Here is a 20,467-nt window from a genome sequence, read left to right as displayed (position 1 = left end):
TCCCAGAGATGACTACCCTGGGAAATATTTCAGCAATACCATAAGCCCATTAGGGTGGGTTAAAACCATTAGCGTCCGCAGACTTTGTTTGGAGCGAATTGTCTGCGGTCGTGAGCAGGTTCATGCTGAGATGCAAATGCCAGTGTTTGTATCTGACTCCGGCGGAGTGGAAAAAAAGCATCTTAATTTGAACAAATGGAGGAAATCGTGTCAAGTAGCAGCTGTTTGGGTTTGTCTGTGGAATTTGAATTGGGCTGGAAAAACAAGCTTGGTAGATCAAGCAACAGCCGGCCAAAATGAACTGCGAGGCGTCACTTTTTTTCCCCCGCGTGAGATCAGAGGAGCTTGCACAGCCTCCTCCTCACCGCAAACATGCACATATACAGTCCGCCTCGGGTTTTCCCCACGGCTGGGCGGATGAAAGGCGGCTCTTCTTAACCTTATTAGTGACCTGGGCCCTCGATCAATCCCATTGAGCCGTAGGTGCCTGGAAGGCCCATTTCTCCCCTGTTGTGCTGAAATGAAGCCAATGCGGCCTGCTTGACAGGGTAATTAGTTTTAATGAAATAATACAGCCATTTTAGACAGCAATTAAAACCTGCTTTCATTCCGCCCATTAGGGGAACTTAAGGTTTTGCTTTCATTCCTCCACGTTCCGTAATGATCTCCAAAGCCGGCCACGTTAAATGGAACGCTTAAGCGCCGTTAACCCTCCGGGGAGAGCCGGGCCGGCCGTCATTCCTCTCTCCGGCGACCGCCAAAGTGGAAGAGAGGAATGCAAACAGAACCTTTATCACATGTGTCATTTTGTGCGATTGCTCTTAATTGCTGTCCTACGCTTTCATATAAACAGTCATGCTTCCCGGCACATTTATAGCAGTGCACCCTGGAGCCTCCTGTGTCTCCTGCTTCCATCTAACCAATTATTTAAGCTTGTTCCAAATTACTTCTTTAAGAAGCTGTCTCCTCCTTCGGCTAAAGCAGCGGTGACCTTGCGTTGGCATGTTTATTTATTTATTGAAATAAACCTGCTTGATTCAAGGCCTCGTTGTGGAGCTCCCTAACCAGGATCCCGATTAGCATAAGGCGAGAGAGGTTAACATTGTAGCGCTCTGCGTTACAGGCAGCGAGGGTGGTGTTTATCACCCCTAATCAGGCTGCTGCCTCTTAAGGGTTCACCTTTTGGCCACAGGGAGCGACGTTCAGTCAAAGACCAAGAAAGTTTGAGCTTCATTCCTTGGCGGCCAGTTTGCAAATCCATATGCTACATTCAGCGGCTGAAGGAATCTTCCAGACAAAGCCGTATCTCAGAGGGAGTGGTCAGTGCCTCATGGCTAATGCTAATTAGAGAATAAAAATGAGAGATTGGGCGTTTCAGAGGGCCGTGAGAATGACAATCAGATAAAACCACAGAACGGAGCGCAAATAGCTGGAAAATAATAACCGAAGTGACAGGTAATTACGAGGATGGTATTCGTCAATGAGATAATAAACAAATATATGGTTTATCATCAGCGATGATGGCTGCTCTATATCCAATTATCCTTTTTTTAATTGAGTCGGGTGTTTGGTGTTAAGTCAAGCCAGAAATACCCTCTCCTATGGCTTCGGCCAGCTTTTATCAGTCAAAAACACCGCAGAAAATAACAAGCCATATCGTGTCATTAAGAGCACTGGTGCATACACAGCAGGGTGCTTCTGTGATCTTTTGAAGTTTGCTCCCATCAGCAGTATGTCCTGCTCGCTCCCAGAGTCCCGACCCAGCCGAGAGCTTCATGTTACACAATTGGTTAGCCAGCTACAAATAAAAGCCTTCAATTAAATTTACATCATAGGACTTTACTTTTTCAAAAACGTAACATAAATTTGTTTTTTTACATTCTTTTTATAATTGATAGTGATAGAGGAGCAAATAGTTGTGCATGCAATGTTGTGCTTTATGTAAAGTTCATATTTTCTGAATTGCATGATTAATAAGTGATTCACAAAAAACAGTAACTTTCCTGAATCAATCAGTGTTTTGAATGAATCAAATTAGTGAATGATTCATTGGCTCATAAAAACAATAGGTGTGTGTGACTTGAAGCGGAGCTGCGTAGACCAATCTGTGTATGACATAGAAGTCCCACGACAACGATTCGAGAGCAGACGGTTCCATATGCATTCGAATCGCTCTCATACTTTGACGTCACTGACCGGTCTGCGCAGCGCCGCTTCAGGTTGAACACACCTAGTAACTTTTTTTGTTCCTGAATCAGTGTTTTTACACTTATAAAATGTATGGTTGATTTGGTGACTTATTCATAAAGAGAGTCACTTGTTTTCTTCCTGAATGAATCAGCGTTTTGAACAAATCAAATTAGTGAATGATTCATTGACTCACTCATAAAGATTACTGTTAGGCAAAAAAATAATTAGTGAAATACTAAAACTGTATGTCCAAATTCACAATCTTTATAAAATAGTAAGTAAAAAGTACACATGATAATGACAAGATGACAAATGTGGTACATCCGGATTACAGCCATAATACACACATTAGTATGAGTAATTGCTTGTCTAAAAGAATTACGCACTTAGAAAGTGTGAGATTTCGGACGCAGCCAGACACTTCTCTTTGTTTTCTAAATGAATCAGTGTTTTGAACTAATCGGATGAATGAATAATTCATTGACTCACTCACCACCTTCTTGTATAACAATTTAACCTGCAGAACGAGTCACTGAAAATCCCCATGAAAAAATTACACTGCCCCAAACTAATTGTTGTATATATTTTTTTATTTTTTTATTGTAAGATGATGTCTACTGTTTCACTTACTGTAAAAAAAAAAGCACAGTATATGCAGTGTTTAACTACTAAATTAGCATTCAACCCCAAACATAATTTCAGTCAGTTAACAGTTAAAGTAGCAAAATAAACTTTATGCTTCACTTTTCCATATTAAGAGACAATGCAATTAGTTGTCTTGAATTGAGTTATATTGCAATGCGTTACTTTTAAAGTAAACCATTACTGATCCGTGTGTTTGTCAGTATCATTTCATAGCAAAAGTGATGTGTGAAGGTTTGTCTTGCGTGTTCTTAGCTCCAGTGAAAACGGTGGGTTTACTATTTTAGCTTCCTGTGCAATCAAGTGCTCAAGTTTCCTGACAAACTGCAGAAGAGATGAGTTCTAATTACTCCTTTTCTCTCCCTTTCTGTCTTCCTTTCTTTCTTTCTCCTCTGTCTCTCCTCTTTAATTTTTTTTTTCTACCCATCTCCTTTTCTCTCCACAGCAATTTGGGAAAATTTTGGATGTGGAAATTATTTTTAACGAGCGGGGCTCTAAGGTAAGTCAACTGGAAGAGCAGTTCTTTGTCACTTCATACTTCTTCCTCCCTACAGGTCTCCTCTTCCCTTCATGAGCCGAATAATTACAGCTCTTACACAGCAGCCGCAAAGTGACTCAAACGTCACACTCTCACACTCGCTCACACTGAGCCGAGACGCGTTTTGGAAAGGTAGCTAGGCGGAGAGACAACTGAGTGGTTTCTGCTGAGTACAAGTTAACTCGCCCAGTTATAATTCAATGAAGTGAGCGTCTGACCAACACACAGTGATTCTGCTCTTAGAGCTGTCCTACTGTAATAAGATTCAGCTGTTTAAGTCTCCAGTCTTGGAAATGGGTTATATATAGCCATTCTTCCATATAGCAATGCTGGTCTCAAAGGAGGGTGACATTTTGCTGAGGAGAACTTCTCCTAGTTGATTCACAGGGCTGAATCTGCTTGAACAAACCGTCACAGTGTGCTCAACCTAAGCAACGCACATTATTAGATTAGCCGATCGTTCAGAAATAGACTGTTTTCTACTGGTCTTTTCAATACCTCAGTAGCTCTGTTCCAAAACCCGCTGCCTATGTATGCATGTATACATGATTCACCATAGATTCCAATAGACTTTGGCATTAGCATGTTGCTAAGCTAACTCTTTGTTATGCTAATGAGCATAAAATGACATGGCATATGCAAATATTAGGGGAAATAATCAACTTTTAATTATAATTAAAATATTATTTTCAGTATTACATATACTGAGATCAGGAGAGTGAGGTTTACATGCACAACTCTTACTGGCCTATGAAAGTTACACTCACCCCCCCTAAACCCCACTCCCATCCGGGTCAACTCAACCCCGCTCCGAGCGGGATTCGAACCGTAGTCTCTGGAGTGGGCTGTGGTTTTTAGCCACTTGTTAAAGTGCCCGCCTCCCACGCCGGAGACCATGGTTCGAATCCCACTTGGAGCAGGTTGAGTCGGACCAGTTACATATACTGTATATATATAATAGCAGTGTTGATATATGAATATATTATTAACACTGCTATTATATAATGAATGTTATATTATATTCTACATATTTTTATATATATTTATTATTTATATATAATATATGTATATGCAAAAACAAGGGATCGCAAGCTGCATAATTGAGTTGCCTTTACCTTTTGGAACAGCCTCTGTGCCTATGATCCCTTAAAATACTGCCTCTGTAGGCAGCTCACTAGGTTTTGGAACAGCACGTACTGTATGTTTGTGTTATTCAAAAGATAGTGGCTCAGCTTTCTAGCTGTGTAAGCTAATTAAATCCGTGATAAAAGGGGAAAAACTACAAGCGCTATGTTGAACACGGTAGCGCAAAATGTCAAAAGGATTAATTTTGCGCCCCGTTCCTTTTTGATTTTGCTTTTTCCTCGCAGGCCAAGGACTCCTGGGCTGGTCTTTATTCATGCCAGACACAAGGAATGGAGTGTCCATGTATGCATATCATACTCACAGGCCTCCCAAAGCAATTACCAGGCCGTACTTGCATAGTGTGTATGAACTAAAAGACCAGGGCTTGTTCCACAGTCTTGTTTGCAGTGCATACCTAATAGCTGTTCCGGATATGGCGTTTGGGAAGCAGTTGGCCATAACTCACTGCTGACAGCAGAGGTGGGGGTGCGGGGACAGAGCAGGCACTTCCCAGCTAGAGCGCAGGACTGTGTGCATTAACTTCTGAGCTTCTATGTGGCCTTGGAAATATTCCATACATTGTTTATATCATTTGAAGACAAGGACAATATCTGTGTTTATAAAGAATGACAGTTTGATACTTACTGATATGCTTGGAAAGATTCACTATAATGTGCACATGGATACATGCCAAATGTTTCAGTATTACCAAATGCAGAATTTGTCACTGTTGAATATAATCCCAGAATGCTTTGTCTCTCGATGTCTCTTTTCCAGTAGCTTTCACCCTTAAGTCCTAATCTTAATTCTTACTAATGGATAGAATTTGCTACCCTGCTGACTGTGACCTTTCTCTCTTTCTTTTTCTTTTTTCTTTCTTTCTTTCTTTCTTACTCTTTCTTTCTTTCTCTTTTATCTTTTCTCGCTCACTTTATTTTTTGCCCATTCAAATATCTTTAATCATCCCCTTCATTTTTTATTGGGGATCCTTTATGATCACATCATCTCAGGGTTTTGGTTTTGTAACTTTTGAAACAAGCGCAGACGCAGACCGCGCACGGGAGAAATTAAATGGTACAATCGTAGAGGGACGCAAAATTGAGGTGCTTTCCTAATCTAACTATCAATACCCCATCATCCCCGTCCCATGAGAACATAAGCGCTGTCGGTTTGATGAAACATGCACGCAGCGTCTCATTTCACCGCATTGCATCCCTGCCGCTCACTTGCTGTCTGCATGCTGCACGTTTCATGTGTCTTTTTGATTTTATGGATAAATATCACTTGTGACATGTAATAATTATTGTATTTGATGTGCATGCCATCAGATTTGATCCTTTCTGCTTTGATGTGTATGTGCAGCTGTATACAAAAAAAAAGCGTTTGAACTTTTTATTATCACTTACAATGTGTGTTAACCGGTAAAAAAGAAAAACAAAAACTTAAAATCCCACTTGTTTATCCCAAACATCCAAGGTTTATTTATCCATTCGTATGTCGTACTTGAGGACACAAACTTCTCTCTCTTTTTTCCCCCTCTTCTCCACAGGGCTATTAAGATTTTCTATAGGACAATTAAGATAATTCATGTAATGCACAAACAATACCTAGACCTATATATCAAGGGAGAGTGGAGGCCAGTTGTTTCCTCAAGCTAAATGACCTCCATGGGCCCTGTGGAACGGAAAGCTATTAACGCTAATTAACATGAGGGTGAAATACTAACATGGCTTCTGTTGCCAGCGGCCATGTTTAAATTCCTTTGGCACCTCCCAACAAGCTGCTTGGCCTCTCTGTGTGTTACTAAAGTCCCTTTAAGGCAAGTTGGTTCACTCGGCAGCCATCTTGGTAATGTCCCCGATCAGCTATTTTCTGTGTAGGCAACAGGCATGCACATACAGCTCCTTTTTACTTGAATGGCCGCAAGCTCAAGATTATGTATCAATATTGTAATAAAAACATGGTTTGATGTTGCTTTTTAAGCTCAAATGCACAAAAATATATGTATATATATTGGGTTGGTTCATTTAAAGTACATGTGCGTTCTAGGATAAATAAACCAGCCACCATTTTAAGCTTTAAGATTTTATTAATTTTCTGGTGTTACGCATAACCAGAAGACCCTGTACAATATGGCTCCTCCTTCCTGAGGTTCAATTTAGTGCTCATGAAGTCACCGCCTCAGGGCTGTAGTGTCTGGGAATATGTAGAACTGTCTAGACGATGTGGCAGATGAAATTTCAGAGAAAGCCTCAAGGAAGCTCCCACAGCTTGGCTAGTGGGGAATTCCAATATACTCTGGGTTTCATTAAAGCCCATTTCCAGAGTAGCTATGTTTCATTACATGTTGAACCAGATGTCATCATCCAGTTCTTCTACAAACAGCCTGGATTAGATCCTACATCCAGCAGGAAAACAGAAGATCAGAGCTTGATGGATCGCTTTCATTTTAGCATCTCATAATTTTTCAACTGATTAGCATGTGAATGTAGCATTTTTTTATTATTTTTTTGGAGAAGCATGAACCAGATTTTTGTCACACTCATTCCTGTGGCACATACACATGTATTGTTTGTGTTCTGATTTGTGTTTTGTTTCTCATATCTGCTTTCTTTATCACAGGTAAATAATGCAACGGCAAGAGTAATGACAAACAAAAAAGTGGCCAACCCCTATACAAACGGTAAGAGCTTTTTCTTTCTTTCTTTCTTTCTTTCTTTCTTTCTTTCTTTCTTTCTTTCTTTCTTTCTTTCTTTCTTTCTTTCTTTCTTTCTTTCTTTCTTTCTTTCTTTCTTTCTTTCTTTCTTTCTTTCTTTCTTTCTTTCTTTCTTTTTTCACTTTAAATTACATTAAGTGGACCAAAATGTAATTCTACACTTACAATGTGTGCATTTCATTGCATTAGATAACAATGTCAAAACAAGAAGCATATGGATAACAACAAAAAAGAAACTGACAAAAAATATGCTTTTGTCAGATATTTAGATTGTTGCAATTTATTTAGTTGTCCTATAAAGTAATTTCTCCTCAAATTATATCCTTTATCAAAAATGTAACTAGAACTAACTATAACAATGACAATGTTCACAACCATAAAGCCTTGAAGAGTAATTTTTTTGATTTTTTTTACAAAAAAATGTAATTTAAAACCTAATTCTTTATTTATTTATGTTTATAAATGATCATATACAATTTATATTTTTTTCCATTTAAAAAAATCGTTTTTGTGAAATATTTTGGTTCTTTAACAGAAATTACACTTAGTTTGGTACTTTATCTAATCCAGTTTGTAAAGTTCCCAAATTCTTTTTGGGCTGCGGTTTTAAGCTGCCATCATGTATAATATGAATGATGCAATGTCTACTTTGTGTCCCACTAATAAGGGATTATAGGTAAAGAGCGATCTCCTCCCCTACAGCTCTCCTTATGCTGTTCAGGAGCTCCGGGGGGAGAGCTTAGCTGAGAGCTGGCTCATTCAGCACAGGGGTCTTGGTGGGGTCCTGAGCTCTTCCGCTGATGCTCATTTCCTCAGACTGCAATAGAGAGAGAAACAGAGAGGGGGAATGAAAGAATCAAATATATCAGCAGCAGTGTAGACCCCCCAGCTCTACTTCAGTCACAGCCAATGGGGAGTGAGAGGAGGCTATTTTACAGCCCCCATCTATCACTGACAGCACACCGGACAGCACTCACTACTCTCTTGCTCTCTGTCTCTCATTCCCTCGCTCCCTTTCGCATCCTATATCGCTCGCACTCTTCCCAATGCCCTGATATTGCCGCCCCCTAACTCCTTCAACTTAATGTCACCTTAAATATATTCCTGTCATATCACATCCCTTCCTCTTCCCCCTTCTTTTTGTTCTTCCCTCCGAATCTTATCCTCTTTATCCCTTTCCTTTGAGTTAATAGGCGAAAGATCGAGAAACAAACACTCCACAGGTCACAGCGATAAGCATTCGGAGCTAATTCTCTCTTCCCCTGTGTATTCCTCTACAGGCTGGAAGCTGAATCCAGTGGTGGGAGCTGTCTATGGTCCTGAATTTTATGCAGGTAAACTGCATTTGAGTGTTGTGGTCACAGGGTCCCGCTCGGATACTTACTTTGATTTACTGTTCTTCAGATGTTCTTTGATTCCTAGATCAAATTTCAGAGGCAAGCGCTTCAAAGAGACACTTAAGAAATGATTTTAAAACGACGCCCAGTTCTCCCATCATCCACCGTGCACAATGCATTTGAAAAAGCAATAATCAGCCAGGCCATCATTTCCCACTGAGATGAAACAGTGGCACGGGCTGTTTTCTGAACCACAGATTAGGAAGCGTCTTTGTTTGACTGACTTGTTGTCTTTCTTTGTGCTGTTGTTTTCCCTCTCGATCTTTGATTTCTTTATTGCCGTTGGTTCTTTGAGCCCTTTGCATCCTAATGAGGGGGAAATGGTATTACAGTATTTCATTTGGAAGAAGTGCTGAGCACATAGCAGCTCTTTAACGGCCTGCCTTTTTGCTCATTAGACTAAAATCTGTTCATTTCAGGACAGCTTTACAGCAAAACTCTAAATAACCATCGGTGACAGAAAGCAGTCATTTATCATTTTTATCTGACTTTTTTCCTCTCCCTCTCCCCCCTCCCTCCCTCGGTTCTGGCATGCATAAACGCACAACTGAACGCGGCCGTTACACGATTCCTCTCGATCGAATACGCACAATGTGCATATGTAGAGCGCATAAAAATGCAAATATGCTAAGCAATCCGACGCACGTAAAATGTTTATGCATGCTTTGACCCCGAGTATGCTCTGAAACATGCATGTGATTCCTTCTCTAATCGCAACATATACACCTTCATGCCTCCCATCCGCACATACACCTTCCCAAAACATCCCATCAAATCAGATTTATCGTGGTCCGGCACTTCAGCAGCTTAGCTTGGGGAGCCGGTGTTGCTTGATTTATTGGATGCTAATTTTTCAAGTCGTCTTAACATGCCTCTAAAGTTCGCCAAGCCTAAACGACACCATATGCCTCCTCTGTTCCCCAGAGGGCGACCGGTGGAGAGGATACAAAATGGAAATAAGATATAGATTTCGCTTACTAAATAAGGAACATTCCGGAATGACCGAAATGGACCCCACCCCACACCCCACACACACACACACACACACACGTGTTGCCCCTTGTTTCCCTCCCACCGTTCAAAAAAGGGAAGGGAAGCTTTCACGCGAAATAATTATGACTGCATTTAATGTACTTTGTTGGGGGGAGGGGCGGCGCTGAAATCGGATGTAAAGGTGATTAATCACTGTTTATCAGTCCGAGTTTCTGTGCGGGAGATCAGCGGAATTGGGCACCATAAATCGTGCGCTGCTGACAGCGCACTCCGTCTCCATTCGTCCGGGTGCTACAGGTTTATTGTCCTCAAATCCCATTCAGGAGAATGACTGATGAGGGCCGCCGACTGCCTGCTTTTAACCTCTTCCAGGGAAGTCGGGCTTCTCTCTTCCCTGTAAGACTCCCTCCCTGGCTCTCATTTCTCTACTCCTCTAGCTTTTCACAGCCTTCTCTCGACATATATCGCTAATTCTATTTCTCTCTTCATCTAAGCCTGGGGTGTTTTCCATCTGCCCTTTTCTTACTCACTCACTCTATCCTTAAATCTCAATATCTTCTGTCTTCCCTCGGTCTCTCTCTCTCCCTCAGGCTCTTAACTAGCACTGGGTAGCCAAAGCTAAATTAGAGATGCAGACGCGAGGCTGAGGCGCTAGCCGTGCACGGGGAACTTAATTGTGTAATCCGGGGGTCGTTTTTCCCACCTCGCTCAATCCGTACAGGCGGCAGCGCGTGCATGAAGGACGTGGGAAACATAATATTGATTGATTGACAGCTCTCTCAGCCAATGAATTTGGTCCTTGGCAGCATGTTGAGACAAACACGGCCAATAAGATTAAAATGCAAAGTAGTTTTCAAGTTTTAAAAAATAGATGATAAAATATATTGAGTGATGTTTGGAAAGGGACGTTTGACTTCATGCCATGTGTGTCTGATCAATAAAAATCACTGGCTCAAAACATACTTTACGCAAGTACGTGAATGACAATTACATGCGTCATTCCATTCCAAAATGTGTCAACTGCAAATCAAAATGCAAAACAAACAAGCACTGTATTCTCAGTGTTGCCACAAGAGGGAGCTATAACAGGCATTTGTACAAACTGTATTCTTCTGTGGTGTTTTTCTTTTTTCTTCTTGGTCTACTGTCTACTACTGTTAAATTTAGTTAAACTGACAATATTTTATAATTAGCTATCTCAAGTTTATTAGAGTGTGTAATGGAGTGCCAGAAATAGAGTCTGTGTAGCTCAAGTAACTCAAGCTCAAGATATTTTCACGTTTTATTCTACAACATAAAATACATCACCAGCTTTTATGTTTCTTGAAAAAATGTGGTTGCTAGCAAGTGGCTAAATGTGACTACAGAGGTTATTTGGGACATTAAACGTCATCATGCTGAACAGGACAATTCATCTACTCACAGGTCCACTTTTGCAGCCTTGTTGTGTTTACACTCTTGCAAACTATTTTAACTCAAACTTTCCAACTTGCTGATTTTAAATCTTTTAAAGTTTATGTCTAACTTTAGCTTTTTATTCGTGATTGTATTTGGGTTTTAAAATTCATTAACGTTGCATTTATTTGTGAAGATCATATTAATGAACAAAACGTGTAAGAATAATACACTCTTATTGATAACAGAGCTTATTTCCTGCAATATTTCAGAAGACAATGAAAAAATCCTATTGGCTTTTTGTCGAGCGAACATTTAAAGGTAACTTTAGAGCCCCTAGGTTTATTGCCAGAACAGCAACACAACAAATGCTACAAGTATAAAGTATATTCAAGCGTTCACATCTGTTGCCTTTTTGAGAGTGCGTAATAGTGCACCCATGTGTGTGCACTCCTTTAAAAGAGGTGCATTGTGGGCATTTTATGCTTTTTCAATTACAAAACCACTCAAATAAATCTATAATTGAAATTAAGTAGTCTAATTACAATATTAGAAGTATTGGGGGGAGGAAAAAACTCCCTTTAATCTAGCAATGGTGTAATTTTCCTCATGATATGGGTTTATCGGTGGTCTGATTATCTAAAGACGTTTCACAATAGCACGCAGTGTGAGAGAGGCCCTCATCCGGCGATTTCCAGTCGCACCGCATTAAAGGAGCCAGTCTTGCAGTAAATGAAAGAGACCTGAGGGGGTTGGGGATGTAATTGCCCCCACACCTCCATCCAAACAGCCCATTGGGACTCTTTCCAGCGCCAGAGATACCCCTGTGTAAACCCAGATAAATGCAGCAGCGCGCCAGCATCCTTATCGGTTTAAACTGTAGATGTGCAGATGTGAAGGGTTTTTGACCTTCTCTCATGTTAAAATAACAGGTTAGCACAAGGGCTGCAAGTATTTATGCTCACACACACTTTCGCCTTTGTGTGTTTCATAGGCTTTATGGAGTGTCATAACTGGCTGGAATGATTTATGGCTTATTATTGAATCGGTGCTGCGTGCAGACCCATAGCTCATTATGAGATTACATTTATGTACGTCATGGCACACATAATGTACACACACGCACGCACAAAATCAAAGAAAATATAAGAGCATTGTCCATGACTGGAATCCGGGATAAATTGACCATGGCCTGGCATATATCAGAGACGACCACTGTTTGGCATATTAACACCGACTCTATAGCTTAAAAGGGACAAATTAAAATGTCAACGGCTCCATGCTATATCAAAACGAAAGAGCAAACGCCTTACCTTCAGCCATCTGTCTTTCTTTTACGTCTGATGAAGGGCCGCGCCGTACCTCTCCGCCGCTGATTGGTGTGTCGCGTACAAGAGATTTTATTGTGTGTTTGTTTGTCTGAGAGGAGATACAGGAGTCAAACGAAAATTATACCCGTACTTGCAAACCCCAGGGCCAAAAGTTTGCTGAATGTGAATCGAAGAAGTCTTTACACCAAGGCAGTGTGCTAAATTTATAGACATACATATATGTGCTCAAAAATAAACCCAGCTGACCTCATTAAAAGGGGTAACTTTGACACATATTGACTATCAACTGAGTGCTGCTTGGGTGATGCCTGTACAGTAATGATCAGGAGGAGGTGCAGGCTCTGTTTGGGGATATGAAATAACTGAAGAGGGCTGTCCTGCTCCTCTGAGACAGGATAGACAGTGATAGTGTATTCGGTGCATAAATGAGAAAGAGAGCTTTGTGGGCTGCACTGCTGGGCTGTGTTTTGCTTGCACAGTATTATGGGTAATCTGGCTATGTCATTGACTCATAAGGGTCATACTCAGTGAAGGTTAAAGAGAGGCTTGCGTGTGATATGCTCTTGCTTTTATTCTTTTTACAGTTTTAAAGGGGTCATGACATGGTTTTTTTTATTTTATTATTATGTTCCCTTAGGTGCAATTATAGTATTACTATAGTTTTTTTTACCAAAAACTTTTAAAATGTAGTGATTTATGACCTTTTCCCACCCTGTTTCTCATCCTCTGATTCAAACAGTCTGTTTTGGGGGTGTTTCCCCTTTAAGAGTTCAGTGTTAACGCCCACTGTTATGATTGGCTAACGTCAGTGCCTATGCATCAATATTAACGCCCCCAGCCAGAACGTTTGCGGATTCGGCGCAACTGTTTAATAGCGGGTGATGCATGCGAAGCGATGGCTCTGGCAATGATAAAACCTTATTATGTTTGAGCCAGAATCAGAGGAAAATGAACCATCACCACAACAACGAAGACTGGATCAGCCCGTGTCCACATGGAAAGTGAAACTATTTTGAATTAATAAAAAAAAATTAACCCGAGACACTTGAAAACGGATTATTGTTGCATAATTATCCAATAGCTTCATTTGCTAACAGTTTAACATTATTTAACTAATTCCAATGAAATGATAGGGTGTACCACGGACAAAAATGCATGCACAGGCCATCTTAGAAGATGCTGCATTGATAAAGGCAACATTTTTAATTTTCTATCACATGTAGGCCTACTAGAAAGGCGACATATTTGCAAGATTCTCTTATACAAATCTGTTTATATTAGCCATGGTAAAAAGTAAGTTTGCGTCGTCGTTATTGAGCCCATAGTCGGCACGGACTTATCTTTGAGCAACCGTTTTCTGGCAAAGCCAAGCATCATATTGGGATTTTTTCCTCAAAACAGTCATCCTTAAATGTATAGAACACTGCCGTGACTGGGACGTCCGCAAAAAATAAAGTGCATCCATTTTTCCCTGACGACTGGATCTTTCAGCGTATTTAAAAAGTAGTTTAAAGTTTTAAATACATTACTTACAGTTTGCGTCGTCGTTGTTGAGCCCAGAATAGACGGCACGGACTTATCTTTGAGCAACAGTTTTCTGGCAAAGCTCAAAACAGTCATCCTTCAGAACAAACGCTTAAACTAACACTGCCGTGACTGAGACGTCCGCAAAAAATAAAGTGCATCCATTTTTCCCTGACGACTGGATCTTTCGCAGCGTATTCAAAGATGTTGTTTGTCCACAGCCAGGAACAGCACATCTGCGGCGTCGTAATCTCCCTGTACACAGACCCACTCGCTGTCCGTCCACTGAACACTTGTGAGGCGCGCGGCGCGCGGGCGCGACAACGATATACGAAGTGAGCGTAGTTGTCTTGCGCTTTAAGCGTAACTGTCTTCTGCTGGAGGCGGTCATTATGCAAACGCTGGTACGTCACTTCGTACCGTGACGTCACTTCTTACCATGGATCCAGAACGAGCTGTATTTAGAGCTTGATTAAATAAATGATTCGTTTATAATGGGGTGGACGTCTTAAGCTATGAAACTTGCAGGACGTTTTAATGGTACAAAGACCTCTTATATACCAAAAGATCAAGGCAAATTTGGTTTCTCATGTCATGACCCCTTTAATCATTTTCCTTATTGTCTTCCTTTAATTCTCACTTCTTCTTTTTTCCTTCTTTTTTCTCCTTTCCTTTTAATATTATTTGGGTGACTCTCACACTCTCAAATCTGCTGTCACAAACATGTCTGGGTCATATTTATAAAAATAAAAATAAAAAGGAAATAAAAGGAACTGCAAACTGCACACTGCACACAACAATAAACGATACATCATATTTTCATGTTTTACAACATCCAGCTCTTTCTCAGTTCTTTCTCGATGAGCAATTCCTGATTTTTTATTTTTTTATTTTTTTTTGCTTACATTTGTTTTGCACCCATATTTATCAACTTTTTGGATGTGATTGCCTTTTTCTGTTTGTCTTATTTAAGCCCAAAATAAAGAAATTAAAAAATGCATATTTTGTTTAAAGAAAACAAATCCTATATTACTAATATTATTTGAATCAAGACCCACAATTTTGGCATTTTCCTTCTGAATTCTCTAATACAAGAAATCTCATTCTAGAGAAAAAAAATCTAGAGAAAAAAAATTTAGAGAGAGAATTCAGAAGGAAAATGCCAAAATTGGGTATATAATATATGTATATGTGTTTTAATGTTAATATTTTCATATGGCGGTATTTTATGTACTGCTTGTAATTGAATTATATTAAAACAAAAATAATTGTATTAAAGTAATGAGAATCATAATTGAGAACATTAGAAACTCAACAAGTAAAAAATGGTAAATACAGTAATGACAACTTTATTAGTTTTTTTTTTCATTTATACTGACAATACAAAATGTTATATATATATATATATATATATATATATATATATATATATATATATATATATATATATATATATATATATATATATATATATATATATATACACTGTGTGTGTGCGTGCGTGTGTGCGTGCGTGTGTGTGTAATTACAATATTTTTTCTTTCAACTTTCCTGTTTTCTTTTTTTGACTTTAGGGTGAAATGAAATGTAGACCGATTTATACAAAAAAAATGTGTTCATACTTCGTCATCCAGTCAGATTAGAGTTTGTGAGATTGAGAAAGAGCTTTTGTTTTAATGTGCAATATGCATCTAATGGACTGAGCTGCGGGCAGTCTGTGTGCGTCTGTGGCCGAGACTGTGTGAAATGTGACCTGGACATGTTTTCACCCATTTATTGTTACACATGCTGTTTCAAGTTTCATTCTGTCTGTTTCACTTTCACGTCCGTGTATCTTTCCTTAACATGCTTAAAGCCTCAGTCACCTCTCCCAGTCTTGACCCTGAGTTGTCCCTGTTCTCCTCCAGGCTGGGTCTGGCCCCAGCGGTGGCGTGAGGCTGGGGAAGTGTGTGTGGGGGGAGAGAGAGATGAGGGATGGCGCCAGCCTGTGATTGCATCTCTAAACAATCCTCTCCATCTGCTCTCTCAACCCTGTGTGCCAGAACCTTGTGTCTCACCTACAACAACCTACCATCTCCCCTGCCTCGCACACACCCCTCCAGAGTGGGAGAGCAGCCAGACACACTCACACACACACACCCCACGCACAAGCGTTCGGAGAGACCCACAATAGAGAGGCTTCCCCAGACAGGGTTTGCCTTACCGTTTCGCTCTCTAAGATTAATGGTAAAAATTCAGCTGGAAAAATTCTGGAAAGTTTAGTTTAGTTTATTGCTTCTCAATTTGTGTGGCAGTTTATGCTCAAATGTACACTATAGAGGATTTTTTTCATGAGAAATCAATTATTGAGTCAGTAAATGGGATGCACAATGGTGGTGAGACAATTTTAGAAGTTGTGAGCCAATTGTGCATGCTTATTTTTTACATTTAGATTACCTTTGCCGTCATATTATGCTCTCAAAGGTTAATCTTCAAAAACACAAATATTAATAATTCACAAGATTTAAATGTAAAATTAAGCCTGTCTCTAAATTTTGAGATGCCTAAACTCACTTCACAGAGCATTTAAATGAATAGATTTTAGTTTTTAGGGTTTTCATATTTAATATTAAATTTAGTATATTTTTTTTCATATTTTAATATTATTTGAAATATCGATAATTTACAGATTATCTACAATAACATGAAAATAATTATTGGTTTTATCGTATCAGACATAATTTAAATATCAGTCCATCAGTTCCTCCACAAGTAACTTGTTGTTGATGTTGACAGACAGCCCAGAATTCCATAGTGTACCTTCAATAAATATCACTTTTGAGTTTGAAGGACATTTTTGTTTTACGTTTGTACACATTTTGAAATGTATCGGGTTGCACACGAATCTGGGTCCTGAAGCAAAACAATTTGAGAATCACTGGCTGTAACATGCTGCCATGTTTGATGTTTTGTGCCAACATGACGCACCGGTTGACATCCGTCTGAGTTGTTTTAAAGCATCACATTTTAGGATGACAGTGTGTTGTCACACTACCGACTGAAAGCCGATTGGTGGTGACAGGTGCGCCTCTTAGAAGCAAAAGCTTATGTCACCACCTTTCTTCTCTCCTTTTTTCCAGTGACAGGCTTCCCCTATCCAACCACAGGGGCGACGGTGGCTTACAGGGGCGCCCACTTGAGAGGCAGAGGTCGTGCCGTCTACAACACGTTCCGCGCCGCGCCTCCACCCCCTCCCATTCCCGCTTATGGAGCGTGAGTAACCCTTCACCCAAAACATACAGTAACGACAAATAGCTCACCTTGTTTTTGTCCAAGCCTGAGGCCATTATTAGGTAAACTTCTGCACTTAAAAGCACTGTCATCAAAGGGTCATTTTGGCATTATATGTGCTACAGCTTTAACCTGCAACATGACCGCTTGATGGCTATAAAGTGCGTTACACTCTAATGGCGAGCCATACCAGTTTTCCCCAGTGACAAGACAGAGCAAAGCCCATTATAAAGCAACATTGTTTTCCTCTAAGCACAGAAAATGGCCGTCTTTCCAAATATGCTCTATTTTTTTTCCCTTTCCTCACTGTCTGGAGTGCATTGTTTTGTCTGCAGAATGAATGCATCGAAGCATAATTTATTTCCTTCCCTGCACAGTGCGAGGAAACTCTATGGACGTTCAGCACTGATGCGTTGTGTTTTGTTATTTCCTGTTGTGTTTTTGCAGTGTGGTTTACCAAGATGGCTTCTACGGTGCTGAGATCTATGTGAGTATGCTATGTCTAGCCCATTCTGCTGCTATTTCCACTGTTTCAGTGAATGAAGGAAAGTTTGTATGCAACGTTGAGGACAGGGCGCTCACGTTCGCTGAGCCTAACCTGAGCAGCTGGTGCTGAATCTTTCATAAGGGCAAGGGTCAGCTCAGGTCACCATGTGCAAATCCACAAGGATGGCCGTTTGTGGTGTACTAAATACCTTTTTGAGTTCTCCTGTGCATTCCGCCACATGGAACAATGAAATCACACATGGCAAAACCACTTCCAACACGGCTTCCTTTGAATACTATAGCTGATCTCAATGGATTGTATGATTATGCTAACATGTACAGTGTGGATTGAACCAAAAACGAACCCCCCCCCCCCCCCCCCCCCCACGCACTTAACGTCTCATTCTTCCACATTTTATCTCCACTGCGGCCTGGTTTCGCTCTAAGTGGGAGGAAAATCACGGCGGATCAAGTTGATGAAGTCGACGTTACAGTGTTTTTGTTTTAATTTATGGCACGCGTTTGATCCGCCTTTCCCTCAGCTTCCATTAAAATACAGCCCAAAGGCCTCACTCTACAGCCCGAGATTGTGCCCAGGCCCTATTGTTTTTGACAGGCCGTCAGAACGTATTAGTCTGTCAGGTGATCAGAGAGCGTGCCTCCCTTTCCCAGGATTATTTCACTGCATGAAAAATGGAAATTAATTCCACATTTAGATCTGAAACAGGACAAATGAACATGGACGTAATTGTGATGCCTTTACCTGGCATGCACAATAGTATGTTTGCCACCAAGTTAGTCAGGACCGAGGCTTTAACCCCAGATAGCTCACAGTCGAATGGATTTTGATGAATGCGCGTAACACGTGTTCACTTGCCAGTGAAGTCCGAATCTGTCTCTATGGACCACCCGATCAACTTTTGAGTAGCCTGAAAGCATGATAACTTATATAGGAATTGTTAACACAACAAATTATGATTCTCTCGATAATTACTGTCAGTATTTTCTCACTCTCATGTCGTTCCAAACCTGTATGCTGATTTTGAAATAAATCTTCTCTATATACCTTTTCTTCACACATGCATACAATAACAGTTTATAGTGACCAGGCACGGTCAAGCTCTAAAAAAGCACTGTTAAAGTAGCATAAAGTAGTCCTTAAGACTCATGTTCAATATATGCAATCAAATGATTGATTAAAAAATAATAATAATACTTGTATTCCAACATTATAGGTTTTGTAGTGTCTCGTAACTTAATGTCATGATGTCAAGCTCGATATTTTATGGTGCTTTTGTGTGGAAAATCTCATTTTAGGTTAAAAAAATCACGTTCCGCAAACAAGCAAACAGCATATGTGTTTGGAAGGACATGAAGGGGAGTACATAATGACATAAATATCATATGTGGTTTATCTATCCCTTTAAATCCATCTGGGAGTTGGTGAAACCACCGGAATTAAGAATCTGTAACTTCTACAGAATCCATGTACACACTTTTCTATGACCTGATTTTTCTTCAACTCCAGTGGCTAAACATTTGATCTTAGCAGAGTAGCATTGGACATTAATCCCGAGCTGAAAAATAAATGAGAGCATCTATAATTCAGCGTGCAGTCCTGTATCTGCAATGCCTCGGTCCTGCACGCGCTCTGGCACCGCGATTATTCACATAATGTACCAGTGATGTCAGCGAGCTAAAATAACAAAGAGCGGAGCTGCGTTTCATTAAAACAGACACTTCAATAAACACCCCAGCCACTTAGATACTCGCTTGCAGCCAGCAAATACATTCCCTGTTGTTTAAAGCTTGGCATGTTTGTAGTGTAAGCGTTCACAAAACATCACCCGGAGAAGACTAGCAGACAGCGCTCGGTTGTTGCAGCTAACCATCTCGACTAATGTCATCTGATGCCGCTTACAACTCCGCTATTAATAGCTAGCTTGAATGGAGCAATTAATAGCTTTGTCAGATGTCATCTAATGCTTATACAAGCAATATTTAGTGTTGTCTTGTGCCGTTCTCCAGCCACGGATGAGCACGTTGTGTGTGTCAAGACCGCTCCCCTGGGCACTGAGCCAGGGGACTCGTATTGGCCAGCCACATTAATTAAAAGGCCCCTTCAATAGCTTCAGCCAAATCTTCCATTTGGTTCATTCGCAGTAAGCAAACATTGACTGATTTTAATTGTTTATACCAGATTGCCACTTACCATGCTGATCGATAGTTGCCCGGCCCTGCCATTTCAATTGATGGGATTGATGCGCTCTGGAAAGACAAGCCGTTGGTTGCACCGCTATTGCTGCACTCAGCTTAGATAAGTGAAGACGCTCAGATGGTTCGCTTTCGGACTTGGGCTGTTAAACATCTGTGCCGAGATCTATATGAAGAGCTAATGCAGTCAATCTGACAATTCCCCATTAAACAAAAAGGCTTCACAAAAAGCTGTATTGGCAAACTAAATACCACCTAAATCACTCAGCGCTGATTTTAGTGAGCATTGACAGGCCTTTTCAGCAGCACTCTTAAGGTTGTAACTGAGCTTTTAGGATTCACTGCATTGTTAATGTATGAACAGTCCAGTTGTATTGTGCTTGTAAAATTTCATGTCACCGATGTCCTGCTGTTTGCATGTGTCTGACGGATGCCCTTATGTAATTGACAGGGTGGCTATGCAGCATACAGATATGCCCAACCAGCCGCAGCAGCTGCAGCGGCCTACAGTGACAGGTAAGAGTGTTGGGTTTAGTTCAAGTTGAGAGAAATTAAGGGCCAGATTTACTAAACTGGGCAAATTAGCGTGAGAGCGCAATTCCAAAAAAGTGCCGATGGGAGTGGAAAGTTCTGCAGATAGTGTCTG

At 40.5% G+C, this 20,467-nt stretch overlaps 1 protein-coding gene across 15 annotated transcripts in view; it reads left to right on the top strand.

Annotated features, from left to right (window-relative positions):
• The window catches only part of rbfox3a (RNA binding fox-1 homolog 3a), a gene marked incomplete at its 3' end in the record, with an annotated part of 409,029 nt that overhangs the window by 370,698 nt on the left and 17,864 nt on the right, over window positions 1–20,467 (top strand). For 5 of the 15 annotated variants that reach the window (XM_079595150.1, XM_079595146.1, XM_079595140.1 and 2 more), the window contains 6 exons: window positions 3,278–3,331; window positions 7,118–7,178; window positions 8,492–8,545; window positions 16,971–17,103; window positions 17,569–17,608; window positions 20,273–20,337. In XM_079595150.1, the coding sequence (XP_079451276.1) occupies window positions 3,278–3,331; window positions 7,118–7,178; window positions 8,492–8,545; window positions 16,971–17,103; window positions 17,569–17,608; window positions 20,273–20,337 (407 nt within the window). Of the gene's footprint in view, window positions 1–3,277; window positions 3,332–5,505; window positions 5,599–7,117; window positions 7,179–8,491; window positions 8,546–16,970; window positions 17,104–17,568; window positions 17,609–20,272; window positions 20,342–20,467 lie in introns of those variants that run through there. The other 10 variants (XM_079595147.1, XM_079595136.1, XM_079595144.1 and 7 more) reach the window with 6 other exon arrangements.

Source organism: Phoxinus phoxinus (genome assembly GCF_949152265.1).
Source record: "Phoxinus phoxinus genome assembly, chromosome: 21".
NCBI lineage: Eukaryota > Metazoa > Chordata > Actinopteri > Cypriniformes > Leuciscidae > Phoxinus > Phoxinus phoxinus.
The sequence above is the reverse complement of the archived record's forward strand: the minus strand, read 5'-3'. Positions and strand labels throughout refer to the sequence as shown.